This window comes from Somniosus microcephalus, chromosome 9, assembly GCF_052327205.1.
Source record: "Somniosus microcephalus isolate GS21.2 chromosome 9, FLI_Smic_1.0, whole genome shotgun sequence".
In the NCBI taxonomy this organism is placed as follows: domain Eukaryota; kingdom Metazoa; phylum Chordata; class Chondrichthyes; order Squaliformes; family Somniosidae; genus Somniosus; species Somniosus microcephalus.
In genome coordinates, this window is record NC_140995.1 from 179,069,555 (window position 1) to 179,094,832 (window position 25,278).

Below are 25,278 nucleotides of genomic sequence, written 5' to 3' on the forward strand. Positions count from 1 at the left end.
AAAGACAAGTAAATCTGAGCTCTGATTTACTTGTTTTTTTCTCAACGTGAGAGTACTCTCAGCGCAACGGTGATGTTGGAGGAAAGTTAATCGCATCCTGTTGCTGTGGAAACTATTTTTGTTTTGTCTTTTAAGTGTCTTGTTTTTTGTTGGAGAATGAAAATGGGTGTCAAAAATCATGGTTTTAACACCAGTGTTGTGCTTGTATTTGTAGCAGACTAACTTGACTTAAAGAACAAAATATAAATCCTAATTATTAGTTGCGCAATCGACTGACAGTAGACAAATCATTCCCTATATGGATTACCAGTGACGTGACATAAAATACTTAATAACAGATTATCAGAGATGAATTATGTTCCAGGAGTAACTGTATTTGACTTGTGGTAGAATGTAGTATGTTTCTCCTTTCCCAAAAACCTCGAATTTCTCCCCAAAAAGTGCCTTTTAAAACTGTTGTCACCTTTATTCCTGTTTATCACTGGTTAAACTTAATGAGATTGGTATGGCTTATGGTAGGTTTTAATGCGCGTAACTTCACTGAATGCTCAGTAAAGGTCTTTTTGTAGAAAATAATTTCACTTGAACTTTTTCCTGTAAACAATGTCATTGCTGACTATGCATTTTATAAAAGCTCCTGCATTAATTTGTCAGCTTTCTCTGTACTGAAAATTGGTATGTTTTTACTATTCACTAGCTCCTTGACATTTTCTTTTTCCCCTCTAATGTTCTCCCCTTCTTGCTGGAGCGTGGTTCCATGGGCACTGGTCACCCTCCAATATCTCGCCCTAGTGGCCATTCTTCATGTATTTAGTCTCGACTGTGAGTGTCAGCAGGTTTTGTGACTGAGCATCACAAATGAACTCAATCCTGTGCCCACCCACACACACTAATTTCCAGCAGAGGTTGCTGAATAGCAATGGGGAGTACAAACCCTGGCTGCTCCGCCCCCCCCCCCCCTCCTTTTATGCAGGGTGCCGAGACCCATTGTAGCACCCATACCGCTGCCACTGAGATCAGCACTCATTGGATCAACCAACTGAGTCTTCAGGGAGCCATACTTTTCAATAACTGGGGAAAAACTTAAATATCTTCCTTATACATATCTTATGAATAGAGGTTGCAACCAAAGAAATCCTGTTCTTAAAGCTTTCATTATAAATCTGTGTTTTACAGGAGTACACTGTACTCACGGCTTCAATCGAACTGGATTCCTTATCTGTGCTTACTTGGTGGAGAAGATGGATTGGAGGTAATTGAATTTCAAAGTATATTTAGAATACACTTTTGAGTATTATCAGTAGAGCTGTGCGAAAGGGAATTGTCCTATTCTAAGTGAAATTTATCAGAATAATGCTGTATGGTGGCTCCTTGCAAATATGTTGGTGTTAAGAATTTTTTTGGTTCTTTATATTTCCTGGTTGCAATAAAAAGTTGTAATTTCACAATATTGTGGTCAGTAAAACAGAAGGGCAAACTTTATCTTGATTATGTTCATCCACTTAAAGGGGAAGTGTATTCTACTGATTTGTTGCATAATCCTAAATGTTATACAGGGAATTAAACCACATGTGTGGACTGAATATCGATGGTTTGCTTGTGGATTATTTCTGAAACTGGCAATTTTTTGACACCCAAAATTACGTGATGAATGCACATGCATACTCAATGAAAGCAGCCTTTTGAACTGTCCACCCTCACGTGGAGCATGCAGAAGCCTTCCTCCATGGTAAGTCTCCACAGAATAAAGCCGTTACATTGTCTCCAATCTAATTTTTTTCTTTAAAAAACACAAATTTATGAAATTCATCAACATATGGTACAAATGAAATGCACAACAGGACTCCGATGGTTTATTGACAAATAAGCCACCAGTAATTTGGTTTTGAATAATTATGTGCCTGGCGTCATTGGGTGGTTTGCTTCCCCCCCCCCCCCCCCCCCCCCCCAAAACTACAAGGTTCACATGCACATCCTCAATATAGCTGCACCTTTGTGGTGTGTTTCAGTGGCTGGCTCCTTGTTACCATATTTCATAGTTTAGAATTGCTGGTTAGAAAGCATCTTGGAGCAGAGTTTTTGTGTTGAATGTCACTGATTCTGTTCGGAGTGAGTAGTTCACTGTTCTTCTATTGTTACTGGAACAGAACACGGTGATGTATCTGGGAGAGCTGAACACAAAATGATTGTTCCCTGACTGCTTCTGGCTTTCTAAAGCATAGAATATTGTAACAGCAGGGCACTGAGATTTGCTGGTACGCTGATAAGTGCAAATATCTCCCTTTTATAAGCAAATTAGGATTATGTGGCAATTCAGTAAAAAAAACACTTTATTTCATATTCCCATTGTTCTGGACTTAGAACTGTGTTTGAATTCCTTCCCGAGTTTGTGCTGTAATAGATTGATAATGGAGCCTATTTCGGTTACAGTGGTAGCAAAATCAAATGAAATAAAATGAACTGCATACTGTTAAAATATCTCTGGTAAGATTTGCATGCAGATTTGTAATCCTCTGTATGGAGCTGTAATAACTAATGTATCAAAATGGGTGGTACAAGTATAAACATTTCTATCCAAAAGCCAGTTACATATAGAATTATATGTATATTAAAATATTACCATGGTCTTATTGCGATGATTGCATAATTGTCTCCACTTGTTGCAGCACAGCAAGGAGATACTTGCCATTCAGGCTACACAATAGACCTCTGGTGGTCAAAATGACTGCAATTGAGCACAAGAGGGTTGAATGCAGCTAGCTTCAACCTGGAGATCTAAATCCTTCAATACATCCTTCACTACAGAGTGACGTTACCTCACCATCCTTTTGCTTAACTTGGCCTGTCTCTAATATTGATTTAGGAACTGCCTGTATTAAAATGTTGCTGCATATTGTTTTGACTTTAATAAGGTTTTGAAACCTGATTCCAATTCACTTTATTTTCTAACCCCCTTTCTTACACAAGAGATCAGTGACTGTTGTATTTTTGTACTATTTAGCATTGAAGCAGCAGTTGCTACTTTTGCTCAGGCAAGACCCCCTGGCATTTATAAAGGGGAGTACTTGCAGGAACTTTTCTGTCGCTATGGTGAAGCAGACGATGCTCCTCCCCCACCAGAGAGACCAGATTGGTGCTTTGAGGATGATGATGAAAATGTTGATGATGACGGATGCAGGATCAGTAAGGATTCGGAACCTGGCTCTTCGGGCGCCAACCCATGCAAAAGGAGGAAAGAACGAATCAAGATGGTAAGAACTTGGATTACAGGAAACTTTGTGTTATCCGGAGGCTAACTGTCTGGAATGCTCGAGCCACCGGCAAAAATCAGGAGCCGTTTCGTTAGGGTTTTTTTTCTTTTTGTTGCTTTTTTCTCAACAGTTAAGCTCTGCAAGATCTCGCTGAAGCTGTTGCTAAGCTACAGAGACGCTTGGACTGTTTAGAAGCTGTTGCTAAGCAACAGGGTTTGTTACCAGATACGGAGCTCAAAATCTCCGTATGTTTCAACATTAGCGCTGGTTTGTCCGGCAGTTTTGAGGGAACGGCAACAGCTCGGTCCCGTTGGTGCCGGATAGCACAAAGTTTCCTGTACAAGGATATAGGGAGGGGTTTTAAGCTAATCAAAATTAATTTGTGGTATCTTGAGCAGGTACTTTGCAAGAATGGGATAGAATTTGTTTATCCATAAATGTTGCAACAACTTACTATTTATAATATGGATTCAGAAAAAATAATTTGTTAAAAATATTGACTTTTTTCCATAACTGTTTAGGCCTACCAAATTGGCCAATTGGGTTAAAGTTTGGTTAAATGGGTGAAATCAGAATATGAGAAAACAGCCTTTAGCTCATCACGCTCTTTCGTCCATATGCTGTTTGGTCTGTTCTACATTACAAAAAACATCTGATTTCTTGAGTGGTTTGCAAAATTCTTTTGTCCATCCGAGGTAAATTGGGCACAACTCTAGAATATTTAATCTTGTATCCTAGTCCAATTGCCTTTGTCTGGTAGACAAACACTAAATCCTGCATAATATGCAAGAATGACTGTAGCGGAAGTTCTAATCTGTAATATATATTAGTTAGGGTATCAGATACATGGCCCCACCCCGCCCATACCTTATGTAACACGTGCACCTCATAAAATGAGACTGTGAGCTACCAGATACGTCTAAGCTTTTATACACGATGGGGGTAATCTTAACCTAACCCGCTTGGCGGGAAACTGATCGGATCATCTTGAACAGCAGTTTTATACGCCGCCCAGCTTTACTATTCATTGACCTCGGATCCAGCACGGGTGTTACTACAGTTGTTTAATTTTCTCAAAAGGGAGCAATTTTTCTGGAGGGAATGCAAGTTAAAGGTGTGACACAAGTGACAATCCAATCCAAGGCAGGAGAGGTCCAAAGGAAATGTCAGCAGTGCTGTGGATGGGAAAGGTGAGTGACTTTTTTTTGTGAGCCACTTGCATATTGTAGAAGCCTTTATGAAGCAGTACCCCTGGATTAGTGGGCCTTACCTATGGCATTGCTGATGGTGATTATTAGTTTTGGTGCCTTCTAATTGTTTGCAGACAATCTGTTACTATGGTGGTCTGAAATTTTAAAGTAAACATAACAATTTTCTTCTGTAAAAATCACTAGAGAGGGATTATTTCATATATTCTCTTTGACAGAGAAATGCTTCAGGCTGAAGCCCACTCATGAGGAAGCCTTTGAAAAGACATTAACGTCACTTACGAAATTGCATTCCTCCACTAGTCTGATCAAGAAATATTAGAATGTAGTAGCCACCCTAACTTCTCCCCGATTCAAAGAGCAAAGATCCTGTATGCAAAATTTGCAAACTAGTGTCTAGCAGACTAAGATGACAATAGAGCTGGATAAGGTTTTATTTCACTTTCACAAGAACATAGGAACAGGAGTAGACCATTGAGCCCCTCGAGCCTGTTCCGCCATTCGGTGAGATCATGGCTGAGCTGCGATCTAACTCCATATACCTGCCATTGGCCCATATCCCTTGATACCATTGGTTAACAAGAAGCTATCAATCTCCGATTTTAAAATTAAGAGTTGATCTAGCATCAATTGCCGTTTGCGGAAGAGAGTTCCAAACTTTTACCGTCCTCTTTGTGTGTAGAAGTGTTTCCTAATTTCACTCCTGAAAAGGATGGCTCTAATTTTTAGACTATGCCCCTAGTCCTAGAATCCCCAACCAGCGGAGATAGGGTAGATAGAGAGGAACCATCTGTTCCCCTTAATATCCTGAAAACTTCGATCAGATCACCTCTTAACCTTCTAAATTCTAGGGAATACAACCCTAATTTGTGTAATTGCTTCTTGTAATTTAATCCTTGGAGTCCGGGTATCATTCTGGTAAACCTATGCTGCACTCCCTCCAAGGCCAATATATCTTTCCTAAGAGGTGGTGCCGGAACTGCTCACAATACTCCAGGTGTGGTCTAACCAGGGCTTTGTACAGCTGCAACATAACCTCTATCCCCTTGTATTCTAGTCCTCTAGATATAAAGGCCAGCATTCCATTAGCCTTTGTGATTATTTTCTGCACCTGTTCATGACATTTTAATGATCTATGTACCTGTACCTCCAAGTCTCTTTGGACCTCCACTGTTTTTTAACTTTTCACCATTTAGTAAGTACCCTGTTCTATGCTTTTTATGTCCAAAGTGAATTGTCTCATATTTGCCTACATTGAAATCCATTTGCCACAGTTTTGCCCATTCACTTAATCTTTTGATATCCCTTTGTAATGTTATGCTTTCATCTACACTGCCTACAATGCCACCCACCTATCTTTGTGTCTTTGGCAAATTTGGATGAATGACTTTCTGTGCCATCATCTAAGTCGTTAATAAATACTGTGAATAGTTGAGGCCCCAACACAGATCCCTGCGGGACACCACTAGTCACACCCTGATGTCTGTCTGATTTACTTAAAAGGAGAAACAGAGTCACAGAGGTATATACTCTTTGTAACTTGTTCTTGCCTAAGTGGTTATTTTGGCATCCCCTATGCTCCCATTGAGAATAACTGCTTGAAAGAGTGAAAACTTTTAATTTGTGCTGCTCTTGTGGACTATAATGTACATCAGCTAAGGAGTGAAATGGAATCCTGAAATGGTGGATCTCCATCAGCCTGAAAATGACCTTTAAAAATAAATGGCCTGGGGGGTGGGGGGAGAAAAAGTGTCACTACTTCAACCCCTGCTTCCTCAGATTGAACTGTAAGATGCATATTTTGTGCATTTTTCTGTGACGGTCCAGTAATAGAATTTCTATTAATCCAGGTCAGGATTTCCTGGAGCCCAGCCTGTTTCTATGGACAAACAAAATATAAAATTTGTCGAACAAAAGCCATATAAAGTCAGCTGGAAAGCAGACGGGGCACGGTGAGTATTTGTTGCTTTGAGACTTTCCAAAATGATTCAGATTCAAATTGGTAACATTCTGCTCCTCATCTTGGCTGTACATTCCATCCTATTGTAACAGTCTTCAGGAGTTTGTAATAAGGGCCATATCATGAATGTTCAATAATTTTACCTATTGAATAAAAAATCTTGTGTACAGTGCATGTCATACTTTAAATGTATTTGGCACAGGAAAAATCATTTCATTTGGTTCAAACTATTTCTTAATTTGACTAACCTGATGTATAGGTTAAGTAGGAAAAGCTACCAATTGGGAACCAGTAGCCAAGACAAAAGCAACTAATCTGCAACCTGCAACTGTACCAAAACAAGTCAGTCAAAGTGCTCAAATTTTTTTTTGATCTTCTTTGATTGGCCATGTTCTTTCCTCAGCCAACTCAATATACATTTAAAGAGTGAAATGTATGACATTAAAAACCTAAATCAGAAAAAAAATCTTTAAACTTAGGAGAGGACAAAAGCACGGTTGAAAATGAAATTTTTAGAAAAGCGGTGGGTGGGTGCAAGTTGAAATTGCTGAGGGAGAGAGTTTTGAGTGCAGTGCAAGTTGGCTGAAGAAGCAGCCATTGATGGTGGTGTGGAATGAGTGGGGAACAAGAAGTAGGCCAGTGTTGAAGGACTGGAGAATGACATTTTGTAAGTCTGCTTTCTGGCAAAGAATATGGTTTAACAATTAGCAAGTTGGGCACACTCTACTTCAGAAAGTATTCAAGTTGAAGTAAATTACATTGATGTATTATATTACAGCTGAAAACATCTTTCAGGCAAGCACAGATAGCCCAATAATAGCCTGTGGAAAATTGGGAATAAAGTATTCAATCTATCTTTAAGGCCCCTTCATGACATCTAATCCAGAGAGGCATGGATTTGAATCACAGTCTTGACTGGTAGTCAAATTTGCCTACACTCATTGGTTATTTTTCACCAGTACTTAGCTATTACTTGATGTCATTGCGCAGCATGATGACTATTGCCCTGCAGAAATAGCTCGCTGAACTATTTCTAGAGCAGCATGGGATAATCTATGACCTAAATCAGTTTTGTTTTCCTGGCTGAAGGAGTAAAAGGTAATGGTGGGGTGGAAGGGCACAGAGATTGGCCTGGATTTTGCTCTCTGCAGCAAAGAAACGGCTTTCGCTGTTCACCTTGCATACAGCTGTCCACAGACTTCTTGTGGGCTTTTCAGCAGAGACTTCCCCTAATCTGGCGTTTCCCAGCGTGGCGCCCTCTATAGGTGATTTGTGGCGTCTGTGAGCAGGGAAAACAACAGCGAGCCTCTTCAACCAATCAGATTGAAGTATTCTTACTGAGACACTCAAGGCTGTATTTGCAACCCTACAGGTGCGTACGAGCTGCGTGCGCACCCGTAAGGGCCGCGCAAGTTCAGGGTTTAGGCATGCGAGAAAACCCAGAACTTGCGATCTGTAAAGAATTCCCTTGACAGATCATCACCGGGAAAAGGACCTCCGCGCACAGAGAGTTGTGCTGTTTGCCCAATTTCCGCCCGCTGAATGCCTGTGAAATTCTTATGCCTGGCGTAAGGCCTGCTTTTACCAGCAGAGGAGTTCTAAAAAATTGAAATGTTATCACTCATTTATACGTTAAAAACCCTGTCCAATAAGGTAAGTTTATTTTTAGCCTTGTTAAAACATATTAAATGGCCCAGAAATTCGGGTCTCCACGGGTGAGTACGCACGGGGTACTCACCCGTAAGCCCAATGGAAGTGCCGGTTTCGTGCATGCACAGTGCATGCGCGGGAAACCGGCACTTCCGTTCCCCTGAAAGAAGGGGTTCAGAAGTCGAATGCGTGTGCATCGAACTTACGTTTTTTTTGCAGGTTTTCCCGGGAGGGTAAGTCTCCAGAAGTTAGACATGTAAAAAGCAGTCGCAAGGCCTGCTTTTTACAAGGTAAGTGGCGAATTAATTAAAATTAAAACATTTTTTCCACAGGTTTATTATTTTTAAATACTTTAAAGAAAGGTAAGTTTATTTTTAGCCCTGTTAGAAAATGTAATTTTTTTTCAAAAATTTAAATTATTGTTTAAAATAGATATTTCATGTAATTTATAGTTTATTTTAAAAATGTGATGGTTTTTTTAAGTTATTTGACGTTTTAGTGATGTTTTGGGGCTTATAGTATTTATAGGTTTGGCAGGTCTTCCTGTCAAACTTATGAATGAAGCATTCCCTGCTCCGATTGGCTCTCCATGGCCCACGTGATCCCAGGGGACGCATCGAACTAACTGCGCCCCTGGGATACGCAAGCACTGCGCGCCGGCAGTTGGAAGAGGCCCAGGATCGGAATCCCACGCGGGCCTACAGCACAACGGCCGGCGCGCTAGGTAAGTGCAGGTCGGGGGCTTGCACCCGCGGGAAGCCCCCAACCCGAATTTCTGATTTAAAAAAAATTCAAAAAATTACATTTTTTAAAATAAATGGCATTTTAATTCATTTTAAATATGTAATTAAAAAAAAAAAATGATTTCATGTGTTCGTGTATTTTTTAAGTGATTCCCTTTCATACTTATGGGGATTCCGTTTGTACGGAACTCCCATAAATATGAATGGGGATTCCCTTCTTTTACTGGTTGGGCCGGCCCACGTGATCCCAGGGGCGCTTGCGAACCTCCTGTGTCCCTGGGATGCGTGGGCCTCTACCTGCGTGTACCCGGAGAGGCCCAGGAGCGCGACTCTCCGTACCACCAGGTAAATTTGTAGATTTTTTACAGGTCGGAGGCATCCGCCCACGGGAAGCTCCCGACTGCAAATTTTGGGCCATTGTGTCTAACCCAGGAAGTAAAACACAGGAAAAATAAATTACATTTAAATCATGTACAGGAAGCAAAATTAAGATTGGGACATACAGATGGGATTGAGGGAGAGAGATAAGAGACAAACATAAAAAGTAAAAAAAAAATTATTTTGGGCTGTAATTTGCAACCCCCATGGGTGCATACGAGGTGCACACATGCCCATAGGGGCCGCGCAAGTTCCGGGTTTAGGCATACGAAGCGCATGCGTGAAAACCCGGAACTTACGATCTGTAAAGAATTATCCTGACAGATCCTCCGCATCCCCGGGAAAAGGGCCTCCGCGGGTGGAGTTGCACTATTTGCCCAACTTTCGTCCGCTGACTGCCCGTGAAATTCTTATGCCTGGCAAAAGCAGGTTTTACCAGCATAAGAGTTTAAAAAAATTAGAAAAATACAGGAAACTTTCGTTTAACCAGAGGTTAAATGTCCGGAAAGCTCTATCTACTGGCAAAATTCAGGAGCCGTTTCCTATAAGTTTTTTTACTTCTCGTTGCTTTTTTTTCCAGTCAGGCTCTGCAAGGTCCAGCTGAAGCTGTTGCTTAGCTACAGAGACGCTTTTAAGCTGCGGCTGACTGTTTTGAAGCTGTTGCTAAGCAACAGGGTTTGTTGATTCACACGGAGCTCAAAAGCTCCGTATGTTTTAACATTAGCGCTGGTTTCTACGGCAGTTTTGATGGTACGGCACCAGCTCGGTCCTGTCAGTGCCGGATACTAGAAAGTTTCCTGTAAAATTTTATCACTCATTTATACTTTTAAAAACCCTGTCCAATAAGGTAAGTTTATTTTTAGCCCTGTTAAAACATATAGGCCTAGAAATTCAGTAAGGCGCTGCAAGCTTTGCGCCCAGTTACCGCCTAAAGAGGGCTTCTGCGCCAGTAGAGGAGGTTGCGCTGATATTGAGCTCGGCGGTAATGGCGGCGGTAGCCGGTAGCGCTGCGCCGGCACCGATGACTTCATCGGTGTGCGCAGTGCCCCGTTGCCGGCCCGACGCCCATATTCAGTTGCCGCCGCCTCCTCCGTGGCGGCTGCTACTAACATCCGGAGACCAGGGCCTTACTGCAGCCTTAGTGGGGCGCATAAAGGTGGAGGTGTGGCCGGCCGCTTTTTCGGCGGCCGCCTGCCCGCACCTCCTTCCCCGGCCTCCTCCACCACCCCCCCCCCCGCGGCATTGCCGGCTGCTTTCCGCGAGCCCGGCACTTCTCCGTGGTGCCGGGCTCATTTGCCGGCACAATCCAGCGGCGATCTCCCCGTTGCAGGCACCTCCACCTTAAGAGAAGGAGGAGGCCTGCAGTACCGCAGCCTGCCGCACCGCATCGGGTGGCGCAGCGGCACCTAGAGCGCTGAAATTCAGTTTCAGCGCCCCAAGCGGGGGCGGGCACACCCTGGAATAGCGCTCGGTTCCGACTTGGGGCGCAAAAAGTGAAGATCTGACAGTCGCAAATGGCTCCGTGCCCAGCGCTAACTTTTGGGCGCTAGCCAGCTGGCGGGGCCATAGTGAATTTCTAGGCCATAATTTTTTCTTCAAGAAATTAAATTTTTGTTTAAATTATTTAATTAAATGGCACTTTAATTAATTTTAAATATGTAATTAAAAAAAATGTATTTCATGCATTCGTGTATTTTTTAAGTGATCCCCATTCATACTTATGGGGATTCCATACGTACAGAACTCCCATAAGTATAAATGGGGATATCCTTCTTACATTGGTTGGGCTGGCCCACGTGATCCCAGGGGCGCCAGTGAACCGCCTGCGCCCCGAGATATGTGGGCCTCTACCCTCAGGTACCCGGAGAGGCCCAGGAGCGCGAATCTCCGTACCTCACGGACCACCAGGTAAATTCGTAGATTTTTTGCAGGTCGGAGGCATCCGCCTACAGGAAGTCTCTGACAGCAAATTTTAGGCATTTAATTATTTTAATTAAAAATTTGCAACACCAATTTTCTTCTGTGGGAATGAGACTCCACACTTGTAAAATTAATGTTTCAGAGCCAGTGAGGTTGTTCAGTAATTATCACTTATTACGCCGTTTAAAAACTCACTTACTCTTAAATGTACCAGCCTTAACTTTTTCAGCTGTTTTTAGTGCGGAGCTAGTGGGTAAGTACCCCAAGTATACAACATTACAGTGCCGAGTCTATTGATGAGGACTGCAACAGCGCACCCGGTGGAGGAGCAGGGTATCTCTGACAACAACTTCTGGATTTCCACGTTTAACTGTGCATGTGTGGACGCCAGAAGTTGCTGTCAGATTGACCTTGTAATAACGGCGAGCGCCGATAGCCTCACCGTTATTATTACTGCAAAATATGACACATGTTTATTGACTTCTGTTTGAATTGTGGACTTTTTTAAATGATCAGTGCTTACTTTACATTTAAATTTTAGCCTGGAGCATTCCAAGTAGGGTCCAATTTGATAGGAGCCAGTACAATAGTGCATTAGAAGTGATGATTCTAGATATTCAGGGGTAGAAATTCCAGCGATAGCACTGCCGAGAATGCGGTTGGGCATAACTACTATCTGCTGCTTTGTTCCCACCATGACCCATCCAACATTCCGGGAATACGGTCATTATGATATTCGGAGCTGGTGCCCTAAAACTGTCTGTCTAGTTTTAATGGAAGAAAAATATTCAATATTGGCAATCCATAAACCTGGGCCTCCTACCCAGCAGAAGTGGTATGATTTCAAAGTGGGATGTGTTGCTCCATTGGGTATATAGATACAGCAAAGGCTGTGGGCCCCGACAACATCACGGCTGTTGTGCTGAAGACCTGTGCTCCAGAACTAGCCGCACCTCTGCTCAAGCTGCTCCTGTACAGCTACAACACTGGTATCTATCTGACAATGTGGAAAACTGCCCAGTATGTCCTGTCCACAAAAAGCAGGACAAATCCAATCCGGCCAATTACCACCCCATCAGTCTATCTCAATCATCAGCAAAGTGATGGAAGGTGTCGTCGACAGTGCTATCAAGCAGCACTTACTCACCAATAACCTGCTCACATGCCCAGTTTGGATTCCACCAAGACTACTCGGCTCCCGCCCTCCTTACAGCCTTGGTCCAAACATGGACAAAGGAGCTGAATTCCAGAGGTGAGGTGAGAGTGACTGCCCTTGACATCAATGCAGCATTTGACCAAGTGTGGCATCAAGGAGCCCTAGTAAAACTGAAGTCAATGGGAATTGGAGGGGGGCGGGGGAACGCTCCACTGGCCGAAGTCATACCTGGCAGAAAGGAAGATGGTTGTGGTGGTTGGAGGTCAATCATCACAGCCCCAGGACATCGCTGCAGGAGTTTCTTAGGGCCGTGTCCTAGGTCCAACCATCCTCAGCTGCTTCATCAATGACCTTCCCTCCAACATAAGGTCAGAAATGGGGATGTTCGCTGATGACTGCAGAGTGTCCAGTGCCATTCGCAACTCCTCAGATAATGAAGCAGTCCATGCCCGCATGCAGCAAGACCTGGACGACATTCAGGCTTGGGCTGATGTGTGGTGCGAATGTTTTCTGCCACTTGTGCCAGGCAATGACTATCTCCAACAAGTGAGAGTCTAACCACCGCCCCTTGACATTCAACGGCATTACCATCGAGAATCTCCCACCATCAATATCCTGGGGGTCACCATTGACCAGAAACTTAACTGGACCAGCCACATAAATACTGTGGCAACAAGAGCAGGCCAGAGGCTGGGAATTCTGCGGTGAGTGTCTCACCTCCTGACTCCCCAAAGCCTTTTCACCATCTACAAGGCACAAGTCAGGAGTGTGATGGAATACTCTCCACTTGCCTGGATGAGTGCAGCTCCAACAACACAAGAAGCTCGACACCATCCAGGTCAAAGCAGCCCGCTTGATTGGCACCCCATCCACCACCTTAAACATTCACTTCCCCCACCACCGGCGTACCGTGACTGCAGTGTGTACCATCTACAAGATACACTGCAGCAACTCACCAAGGCTTTTTCGGCAGCACCTCCCAAACCCGCGACCTCTACCATCTAGAAGGACAAGAGCAGCAGGTGCATGGGAGCACCACCACCTCCAAGTCACACACCATCCTGACTTAGATATATATCGCCGTTCCTTCATCGTCGCTGGGTCAAAATCCTGGAACTCCCTCCCTAACAGCACTGTAGGAGTACCTTCACCACACGGACTGCAGTGGTTCAAGGCGGCGGCTCCCCACCCCCTTGAGGGCAGTTAGGGGTGGGCAATAAATGCTGGCCTTGCCAGCGACGCCCACATCCCATGAACTACCACACTGACAGCCAATTGATTTGCCAACCTATCATTCTGGGATCAATTGCTATTTGATTTGTTCCTGCTGGGGCCCAGAATGGCACCCATGTTGCTTTCTGTAGGTATCGCTGGACCTTACAGTTGTGTCATAGCCCCCAAAATGGGATGTGGTGGAGGCAGAAGAAGCGCCCCTCTCCTAGCTGAATTTTCTTTGTCCGTTTCCATGGAGTGGAAACCTGGTAGAGACAGGTTCTGTTCCAACCTCCAGTCCCTCCCTGTCACTATGCCTGACCTCTGCCTCAACATTCCAGGCTTCAGTCTTACTTGTATGCTAAGGACCATATTTGACCAGTAGCTGTAAAACATGTTGGTTGTGTTTGGGCGGGTGGGGGGTGTGGTGGTGGAGAGCAGAAAGACTAATAGGTTTGTGGAACTGTAGAGAGACTGGGCTCTAATAAAGTGGATAAGGGGCCAAGCCATTTCCAACTAGTTCAATTTTCCCAGAGATATGAATGGAGATTACACACGCAAGTGGTTTTATTCGAGACAGTACTTCTAGCACATGGTTTCTTCTGTTGCTTCAATGGGCCAGAAATTCGGGTCCAAATGCGTGAGAACGGTCTGGGTACTCACGTATCTGGCCGGTGGAAATGCCGGCGTTCAGCATGCACAGCGCATGCGGGGAACGCCGGCATTTCCAGTCCTCTGAACGAAGGGGTTCAGAGGCACAGCGCGTGCGCAGTGAACTTCGTCGATTTCATTCATGGATTCAGTGAGGGTAAGTCCTTACAAGTTACACTTGAAAAAAGCATGTGTAAAGTTGTTCCAAGGCTGCGGAGGAAGATATATTTTATCGTGGAGCTTCTGAAAGGCAATATTTTTGTTTGGGAAAGGGAGGGAAGTTATTTTAAGAAATTTTAAATAAGTTTTAAAGTTTAAATTTTTTTTTTAAACGGGTTTTCAGAACGGTAGGTAGAAGGAGCAATTGTGGCTGTGTGAATGGAATGTGAAAATTAGTGTTCTAAAATGAGTAATGTAACATTTCCAGCACTTTTAAGAAAGAAACTTTTCATCAGTAATAAGTAATTATGTATGTATGTCCGCATATATTCCTTTACGTATATGTATGTATGTTTTATATTCCTTTACTTATGTGTATGAATGTATGTTTTTAATTATGATTTTCCAATAAGTTACTTTCTCTGAAAGTCATAATTAAATAATACATTCATACGCATAAGTGAAGGAATATATACAGACATACATACTTTCAGAAGCTCCACGATAAGAAATATCTTCCTCCACAGCCTCTGGAGCAACTGTACCCATGCTTTTTTCATGTGTAAGTTGTAAGGACTTGACCTCACTGAAAGCATGAATGAAAGCGGCGAATTTTACTGCGCACGCGCTGCCTGTGCAGTCGCACGCGTTCTGCCTCTGAACCCCTTCGTTCAGAGGACAGGAAATGCCGGTTTTCCCCACATGCACTGTGCATGCTGAAAACCGGCATTTCCTCCGGCCAGACGCGTAAGTACCCCGACCGTACTCGCGCATTTGGAAGGGAATTACTGGGCCAACATTTTACATGTCAATAAAATGAAAAATTTAACAATTGCACGATTTGCCCCCTCGCATCTGCGACTGCGGGTCCAAGGAGGTGCATTGCGCAAGAGGTCATCGTCGTACGTATCCTCACACTGTTCCCTTTCGGGAACTGTATGAAGTGGTGGAAGGATTTATGGCCGTGATTAACGCTCATTCCGTGACCGTAACCATCTTTGAACCAGCCATTAGGGTGGTTAGTCCTATGGCGTGAGGGTTTTACGGGCTCCCACAACCCATCTGAGGGGGGGGGGGCCACCCACACCCACGGACGCAAGTATCCCGCTGGATGTCCACCCAGAATTTATAGTTGGAGCTCCGACTCCACTTGCCGGGACTGTCTGGAGTGGGGTTCGAAACCCTACTCCTGGCCCAGCGGCAGGGATGCTTACTGCTACGCAAAAGGCCCACTCCGCACAAAAGGTGACACCCATACGTTTCCTGCGCCTTTTCCCTCCCCGTGACTGGAGCCCTATGCTGCCACTTGAAAGACCAAGCTATCATCTGCCCTCTTTGCGGCGCCTTTGACTTCTCATTACCAATGATGAGCAGGCGCTGCACCTCCACCTCGTTGAGGAGATTGCTGAGGTCATCATCAGTTCAATTGTGAGTTCTTTTAATGCTGTGAATTGTGCTCATTCCAGCCATTTCACTTTGCTAATCGGATTGGGCCTTTGGCATAGCGGTAGGATCCCCGCCGCTGGGCCAGATCAGGGTAGGGTTTCGAACCCCGCTCCAGACAGTCCCGGCAAGTGGAGTCGGAGCTCCGGCTCTAAATTCTGGGTTGACATCCAGTGGGATATTTGCGTCCGTGGGTGTGGGTGGCCCCCCCTCCTTGTATAGCTTGTGGGAGCCCGTAAAACCCTCCCGCCATAGGACTAACCGCCCTAATGGCTGGTTCAAAGATGGTTACGGTCACGGAATGAGCGTTAATCATGGCCATAAATCCTTCCACCACTTCATACAGTTCCCCAAAGGGAACAGTGTGAAGACACGTATGACGACGACATTGCTAAATAAATAAATGGAATTAAAAAAATTCTTTTAGGGCTTTTAAAAGTCTTTAAATTGCTTTAATTCTGTTTAAAACTACTTCAGATGCTTCAAAATAATGTAAGCGTTTTTAAAAGTTTATAAAAGTTACCAAAATCTTCCAAAAACTTCCAAAAACCTATTTAAACTGCTGCTTTGCATGTAAAAATGCTTAGCAGCTTGGCAGAAACATTGGGGGCGTGTCCTGTTAAACTGAGACCTCAAGGGGCGTGTCTCAGTTGCACAGTGCGCTACAGGCTTCGCGCTGGCTGCACTGCTGGGCGGCGTGACGTCATACGCTGCCCGGGATTCTTCTTTTTCAAAATCGAATTCCAGGCGTCCCTGGAGGTCAATGGCCAACGCGTCGGGTAAGTGCATATCGGGGCCTTGCACGCGCGGCAAGCCCCCAATCTGAATTTCTGGCCCATTGTTTCCCCCTTAAGGCGAAGGTCCCAGTGCTTCCTGAGAAGAAATCAAAGCTGATGAATGATTGGATGAAATAACCTTCTACGGAAAGCAAATTACCTACCAGACATTCTTGATCAAGTTTTTACACTTGGATAGATTTGGCCAGAGCTGGTAGCTGCCTGATAAGGAGTCAGATTTGAGTCAACATGGATAACCCTGGCCAGGCAGCATGTCTACTGGAGCAATTGGTTTGCATGCTCTGTAGACTGTTCTTTGCACGGCTCAGGTTTTGGTCCACAGTGTAGGCTGTTTATGTGAACGTTTTGTTCCTATTGGGTATTTGTGTAGGCAATTATATTAAAGGATGGGGGGGGAAGGAGAGTCAGGCAGCAGGTATCCAGAAAGAACAGGCCTACTGTACCCACCTTGGCTCCCATTACTCCCACAGGATGTAGTGTGTGCAGGTGTAGGACCACATTTCATAACTTGCTACAAATTGGGATGTTCATCCCATTGGCTATGTTGTGGACAGAAACTGCGAGTGGGGGTTGTGCCTTTCACTTTCACCTTCAGAATCCAAGAGGATAGATTTCTTTGAATAGTTTCTTTTGGGATAGTGAGAGAATTTTCAGAGTGAAACTATGCATGCATAAGCTGCCTTCTGCTTGGGTCATCAAAGAGGTACTCTGAGGCCAGGAAAGCTCAGCAACCAGCAATCTGCCACCCTCCATTCCATATGTTGCACATCTTTTAATTTTTTTAAATACAGAACATGCCCTACCCGAACTGTTTTATTTCTGTCTTGGTTGTCACAATTTATTTATTAGTAAAACATTATTTAATTCTTGGCAATTTTACATATTTAAATGTGTGTGTGTATGGCAACACCATGTATGAACCTTGCTGTTTCGGATTTGCTAGGTAGCTTATAGTTTTGAGCCAGTCGAACTGGCACGTCTCTATTTCAGTCCAGATTTGATCTTTGGGCCAGTTAACATGCCCATTAAGTATAACAGTGGTGTTGTGTGCAGTTAAATTTGTGCTGAGTCTTGAGTGCAGGGGGGGAATGTGGCCCCCAAGAAACAGTGTACAATAGGTACCTTTTTAGGTGGTAAAAGATCATGGATTAATTTGATCGATGGATAGCGCAGAAATGATTGTTATTGTATTGAATTATATCAATGGCTTTTTTTCCCAAAGCGACTAAAAGGTAATTGGGCAGATAGAGATCTTTATTCACCCATATGGCAGAATTTATTTTTTCTGAATTGTTCCTTTATTTTCTTTAGAAAATTGAAATGGATTATGATGAAACTTCATTATAGTAAAATACCAAGGGCTAGATTTTCAGTATAGACAGTTTTGGGGCGCTAACCTTAGCGCCCGCCCCAAAGTAGCGCCCCGTTGCCGGAAATTCAGTGGCTTCGCCCTAAGAGAGTGGTGGAGCGCTAAAAGAGGCGTTCCACTCCTACCTTTAGGCGCTAAGCCGGCGGTCCAGAGGGATAGCGCCCAGGCGGGGCGCAGCGCGGGTGCGGTCATTTTTGCACTGACAGCAGACCCCGTGGTGCCGACCAGCTGTTAAAGGGGGAAGGGACGAATTGGTCTGCTGCCACGCCCTGCACACTGCAGCCTTGCAAAGAGGCCTCAACACTGCTGCTCAGCCCCAGGGAGTCATGGCAACGCCAGAGAAGGCCCGTCAGCGTGCCCTGCGCTTCTCAGAGGGTGATCTGGACATAATGGTCACAGCTCTGGAGGTGAGGCGCAAGATCTTGTTTCCAGAGAGTGGGAGGAATCCAACCCACCATGACTACACCAAAGCCTGGAAGCAGATCGCCCAGAGGGTGACGTTCACCAGCGATGCCCCCAGGACCCACAAACAATGTCGTAAAAAATACAACGATCTGACCAGGATTGTGAAGGTGAGTAGCCTTTCCAGTCTCCTCCTCATTCTTGCATGTACACCTGACATGATGGGCAAAGGGAGCTGAAAGTCCTATTGGCCAGCCCTCAGCCAGCAGCATTGGGACAGTCATGAGCATCAAATGGCCATTCGGCACTCTACACTTTGGCCAAGCTATTCCACCATGGGAGGCAGTGCACACTACATCAGGGCTTCACTCTGTCCAAGCTATTCCACCATGGGAGGCAGTGCACACTACATCAGGGCTTCACTGCGCACTTACAGCCCGTCCTTTCTCTTGCAGGCTAAAGTAGCGTTTAATCGCCAGGCCCGTGCCAGGGGTGGCCGCGCCAAGCTGCAGAAGCTCACTCGGCTGGAGGAGCGCGTGTGATTGTCCCCACAGCGTGCGGTGTATCCGACCCTCCACTGCCCGGCAATGGTAAGGACCTCGCCTTTTGGCCCTCTCGCGTCGCACTGGCCCATCCGAGCTACCTCCTTTGCCACTGTCCCACCAATGCGCTGAATGCCACCAGTCCTAACTCCCTCGCTGACGCCGTCTCCTCACTCTGAAGCTACTCTTGTGCATTCCTGCTTTCAGCTGGTGACGACCAGGACCCTGAAGCTGCCAGTGACAGCACCTCCGACCAGGAGGAGGAGGAGGAGCAAGCCGGACCTTCGGGGGAACAGTCACGTCCCGCAGGAGAGGAGGAAATGCTTGACACCTCCTCACTGGACGAGTGCCTGGAGGAACTGTCGCAGGGCAATGCAGCTTCTGGGACCAGTGGCGTCCAGCCACCCAGCAGCCGTGCGCGTGGCCCGCGGCCTTCCCCCCAAAGGGGGGAAGGATCAGAGGGGAGTGCTGCTGCTCGGCACACTCGCCGCCACCAACGCGGCAAGGGTCCCCTAGTTCGGCCCCCTCCTCCCCAGCGGGAGAGTCGCGACTCCAGTCCGGACACCTTCACTTCGGAGGAGGTGCGGAAGCTGGAGAAGATGGCCGAGGACTCGGACCGGCTCCACACGGAGCTCATGAGCGTGGTGGGGCGCATGCCTGAGGCCATCGAGTTGCTGGCGACCAGTTTGCGCGAGTTCGGGGCAGCAACTGCCGCGAGTGGCCGCATGCTGACTGATGCCGTCAAGACCCTGGCGGCTGTGATGCGCGCGCACACCAGGACCACAGGGGCACTCACTGCTGCCACACGCGCTGTCTCAGGCAGGCATCGCCAGGGCAGCCGCCGCGCTGGACCATCCCAGCAAGCCGCCCCTCGGCTGATTGCTGCGGATCCTGCAGTGCGGGCCCGGCCGAGTGCCACCGCGCCACAGCACCAGCCAGCGCATCCCAGATGCCAGCTGGCCCACATTGCGCCATCCGTCGCCGCCATTCCCCCACTGGGGCGTCAAGGGCAAGCGGCTGCAGCTGATGGTGGCCAGGCTCAGGTGCGCCACTCAGCAGACGGCCCCTCGAGGCCCAAACGCCGTGTAGGCCGCCCCCCAGCGGCATCTGGCGGAAGGGCATCTGAGCCTCAGGCGCCTTCCCCCAGCCTCGCAGCAGCCACTGGGCAGAGCTTGCGAAGGAGCAGCAGGCCGGGCAGGGGAGGCAAAAGGCTGGCCAAGGTCTCGCCCTCGCGGGCCACTCAGTAGAGGGTGTGGGCAGCTTTCATTTAATATGGCGGTGGCCATCTTTATTTTGCCCATGGTTGTGTTGTTGGAGGGCTTATTTTTTGCGTTAGGCCGACGTTGAGGCCCGGTTTGAAGAAAGGTGGAGTGACTCCTCCCCAGTTTGTGGGAGTGAGTCGTTTGTTGGGCTTTTTGTGGGGCCCGTTTATTGTTTTTGGGGATTCATGTGGGAAGGGCTTTTCATTTTTGTGCAATAAAAAATTATCTTTATTCATGCAGTCTCCATGGTTGTTCTTCTTAGTGTTTGTTGGCTTTGCCGGCTGAGGGCTTGCGGAGCGGCTGCATTCATCTTCCCTCATGGCCCCTGGCCATTCCCTGACAGGGGGCTTAGAAGTACCGTGTAATAAGGTGGCGTCGTGCGGCCCTTGGCCCCGGTCGCTCCCTCCTGGGAACGTACTCCTGCTCCTCCTCCTCCTCCTCCTCATGCTCCTCCTGCTCCTCCTCCTGAGGTGCAGGTCCAACGTCGGGTGGCAGTGCCTGAGTCCTGCGGATAGCCAGGTTGTGTAGCATGCAGCAAACCACCACAAATTGGGAGACCCGGTCCGGCGAATACTGGAGAGCTCCTCCGGAGCGATCAAGGCAGCGGAACCGCTGCTTGAGGACTCCAATAGTTAGCTCGATGATGTTGCGGGTGGTTTGGTGGCTCTCGTTGTAGGCCTCTTCAGCAGCGGTCCTGGGCGCGCGGAGGATAGCCTTTGTCCCCGATGAGCCATCCTCTTGGGGGAGGCTGTGCCTGGAACATGTCATGCACAGTACTCTGCCGCAGGATAAAGGCATCGTGGCTGCTGCCTGGGAAGCTGGCATTGACTGCCATGATGCGCTGCTTGTGGTCACATACCAGCTGCACATTCAGAGAATGGTAGCCCTTCCTGTTGTGATACTGCTCGCCATGCTCCAGAGGGGCCCGCAAAGCCACGTGCGTACAGTCAATGGCGCCCTGCACCAAGGGGAATTCCCCGAGTCTGGCAAATCCCAATGTGCGCTGATGCTGGCTCTCGAGGGCCATGGGGAAGGAGATGAATTGGCTTCTCCTTCTGAACAGTGCTTCGGTCACCTGGCGGATGCAGCGATGCGCGCCATACTGGGAGATGTTTGCTATGTCCCCAGCAGCGTATTGGAAGGAGCCGGTGGCATAGAAGTTCAATGCCACCGTCACCTTCACTTCCACCGACAGAGACGTCCTGCACCTGAGCTTTGGCCGCAGATCTCGGCGAAGCAGGTGGCAGATCTCTGCAATCACCTCCTTTCGGAATCGGAGCCTTTTAACACATCGCGCGGCACTCATGTTTAGGTAGGAGCGCTGCTGGCGGTATAGCCTGACTGGGTAAGGCCGACGCCTGTAGCCCCCTCTGCCTCTAGCCAGGGCTGCCCCTCTCTCAATGCGTCTGCGAGCCCTACGGACATGGCGCTGCAGCTCCGCGTTGGCACCCCATGCAGGCCCCCATCAAATCCTGGCAAACAGTCTAATTTCCAAATGGCCACTTGCAGCGCTATGGCCTGAGTCCAAAAATACCTGGCTCTTGCTGCTTGAAACCAGCTAGCTATCCTCCTTGTTGTGTCTCCAGAAATGCGTTGCACAAGACTGTTTTCTGAAAAAAGGCTGGCCTTTATACTGGAGAGGACGTTCCCTTTAATTAGCGCCCCCCGGGGCCCACGCTGGTTGTGTTGCGTTCCTTTTTCCAAACGCTCCGGCCGCCCGCCGCACAATGGGGCGGTCCGACTGAAGTTTGGAATCGGGGCGGCCAAAGGGCGTTGCACGAGGATGTGACGTCATTTTCTGCACGCGCATCCGGGCGGGCGCTAAACTTTGCACCGGCGCTAACGGGCAACTTAATTTGGGGCGGGGCGCAAACTGCGCTGCGCCCGGGCGCTACACGCATAGCGCCCGGAAATCACTTCTCTTAAGGTACTAACTGCTGGCGCAAGCGACTGAAAATCTAGCCCCGAGAGTTTCTGACATTTCTCCCCTGAAGAATAAATAGTTTAATAGAAATCTTGCCTCCAAATTCTGAACATATGGGAGACAACTTGCTTAAACCTGATTAACTGAAGGTAGAGTGCATCAGCTTGGCTCAGTTTGTAGCATTTGCCTCGGAGTCAAAAGGTTAAGGGTTTAACACCCACTACAGATTTGAGCACATAACTGCTGACACTTCAGACGTACTTCTTTTCACATGAGACTTTCCACTGGGTATCCGACTGTCTGCTCAGCTGGAAGTCAAAGGTCTCATGGTAGCATTTGAAGATGAGCAGGGAGGTCTTTCACTGTCTTGGCCAACATTCCTCTCCCGACTAAAAGAAGCAAAACAAATTTTCTGGTCAGTCATTCATTTCGCTGTCTCTGGGACCTCGAAGTGCACAGATTGGCTGTTGCTTACATAACAATGGGCGCACTTCAAAAGTAATTAATAAAGCTCTTTGGAACATCTTACGGACACGATAAGGCAACATATAACTGCAAGTTCTTTCTGTCATGAAACTTGGTAGATGAAAACCATAGCAGATGTCTGCATTAATGAGATAGAAAATAGAACTTTCTATGAAGAGGAACAAGTGCTACTTATGATGCATTAGCTCAGCTATTATGACGATGACTAATGTATTTATAAGAACAAATGAGTAATAAGTGAGTATAAATTTAACAGTTATTGGCTAATTTCATATCCTTAGAATAGAAAATAAAAAGTAGAATGAGGAGATTATAATTGCTAAATGAAATTCGAGGAATTTGATAAATGTGTAGGCTCTGCTGTCTGATTAAAGCATGGCAGGTAAATATTTATGTCGCTTGTCTTTTGTCACTTGATGGGAATTATTATTTCTAGAAAATTGCTTTAATTGCATGTGCTAAAACTAGTACAGGGGTATATTAAATATGTTGAATAAGGCCAGCACATTGCAGCAACTGCATGGTGCTGTGTACAGGAGTATATTAAATATGTTGAATAAGGCCAGCACATTGCAGTAACTGCAAGGTGCTGTGTAGTAGTGGGTTCAATTCCTCCACTCTCTGAATTACTGATCCGAACCCTGCGCTGCATGAAGTTGCAGATTGTGTTTTTCACTAGAGGAGGAAAAATTGGAGGGAGAATTTTTGCTGGTCTGTTGTGAGCCTCCTGCCAGCCAGCTGGAGAGTAACATTAGTAGAAAGAATTCTGAGAATAAGGCCCATACAACTGAAGGGGTGTGGCTTGAGAGTCAGTGGACTGGGGAAAAAGGTGAAGTATTCAAAACATCACCAAAACAGTTACCGTCTACCATTTTTTATATGTGCACTGTTTCCAGGTACCCAAAGCTTTAATTGACTTAGAAACAGCATTTTGTGGGCTATATTTAGAAAGCACAAAAGAAGGGGGTGGGGGAACATTGGACGCTGCAGGATACTTGCTTTCAAAATGTGTCAGATGATCTGCTTGTAGGTCAGGATACGTATATATAATGTGATGAGTGAAATATCAGCGATTTACCAGAGTGCGTCACAGTTATAACCTGCGCATCGGTCTTGCTGGACTACAGCAAGGATCCTGCTTCATTCCTGAGCGATGCTCAGTCAAGTTGTTTGTCCATTTGCCTAAGTACACAGTTTTAATTAAATGCTAGGTTTATTGAAAAAAGCTGATGTTTTGCTGAGACGGTGGCTTAGTGCTTTGTTTGATTTAGATGTTGTGCCAAGGAATGATAGGACAGAAGTTCTCCCTTATGGTGCCCTACATGGCAAAATTCCAATCTAAGCTGAGCAACTAGGGTGAGGGTGGGCCGCAAAGAAATGTATAAAATGATAAAAGGAACGACAGAAAATAGCAGCTGAGTCAACCCATGCTGTTCTTGCGCATCTCCCGGCAGCTGGCTCGGGAGCAGCATTGGCAGGTTGCAGGCACGTCGAGGAGTGTGCAGTGAACAGAAGGGTGTAAAGTTGGGGATCAGCATGCTTTTTCCCCCTTAAGACTCTCTTTTTATTAATGCAAAATATATTAATGGATATAACCAATGGTTTGAATGCTATCACAGGAGAAAGCAGGGAGCCTTGTTCAGTTGCCATTCTGAGCAAAGAAATTAGATTAGAAATTAGAAACTGCTGAAACAAAGAGAAGGGAGTTGAAAATTCAGATCTGGTCTGATCAGATTCTTTGCACCCACTGATTGCTGAAACTCGGTGGCAATGTTGTTGGGCTTTGATCATCCCATTTATCCAAAGGAAACTGGTCGTAACTAATAAAAAAATTAAAAAAAACTACTTGCTCAGCCATAATGTTTGGAAGAAATTCCTCTGGTGTGCTTGCAAAGATCCTGGCTATTCTTTTGCAGACTGCATTCAGTGTTGTGGGACGATGGTAGCTGACAGAATGCTAGTATTTTTTTATTTTTTATTGGTAAAACTGAAATGAGCATCATTGTTTTGGTGTCTGGTGACAATATTTATCCTGTCTCAGTGCACAGCTGAAAATCCTAAGTAATGGTGCCTCCAAATTATCACTTTAACATTGCATCACTAGAGAGCGAGTTTGATTTTCACTCTGATGTTGAAATAATTTAAAGATTTTCTTTTAGATTGTGTCTGACCAATTACTCCAGAGCTTCGCATACAATGAATTGCTTTGGTGTGCAATTACTGTTTAGGCAAACCTCGTAGCCATGTTGCACATAAGACCCCACAAACAGCAATGAAATGAATGACCAGCTAACCTGCTTTTGGTAGTGTAGGTTGAAGGAGAGATGTTGGCAAGAACACTGCAAGAAATACCTACTCTTTGATTAATGCCATGGGATCTTGGCTTCACCTGGTAGTTCTCGTGTTTAGGTCAGAAGGTTGTGGATTTGAGCCCCACACAAGGACTTGAATGCACAATGTAAGTTGATACTCCAATGCAGTACTGAAGGAGTACTCACTCCATTGTTGGTGTTGCCCTTCAGATGAGACGTTAAAGATTGGTAGATACTGTCACCCCAGTCGCAGCTTCGTGTATTGTGTTACTTTATGTTTCAGTCCTACCAGCCTGCACGCCACGGGACTAAATGTGTCCTTGCGGCTCTTACCAAATGTTCTTTGGCAAGGCATAAAGAAGGGGGACATTGGGCATTCCTGTCTTCCCCATTTTTGTGGGAATGTAGGATGCTGTAGGTACTCGCATAAACAGTGGAAATAGAGTGTGAATA

At 46.1% G+C, this 25,278-nt stretch overlaps 1 protein-coding gene across 2 annotated transcripts in view; it reads left to right on the forward strand.

Moving 5' to 3' along the window:
• rngtt (RNA guanylyltransferase and 5'-phosphatase) overlaps positions 1-25,278 on the forward strand; it is a 440,634-nt gene that overhangs the window by 70,200 nt on the left and 345,156 nt on the right. For both annotated transcript variants that reach the window (XM_085997644.1, XM_085997645.1), the window contains 4 exons: positions 1,177-1,252; positions 3,002-3,251; positions 4,332-4,441; positions 6,310-6,411. In XM_085997644.1, coding sequence (XP_085853770.1) covers positions 1,177-1,252; positions 3,002-3,251; positions 4,332-4,441; positions 6,310-6,411 — 538 coding nt within the window. The remainder of the gene's footprint in view (positions 1-1,176; positions 1,253-3,001; positions 3,252-4,331; positions 4,442-6,309; positions 6,412-25,278) is intronic.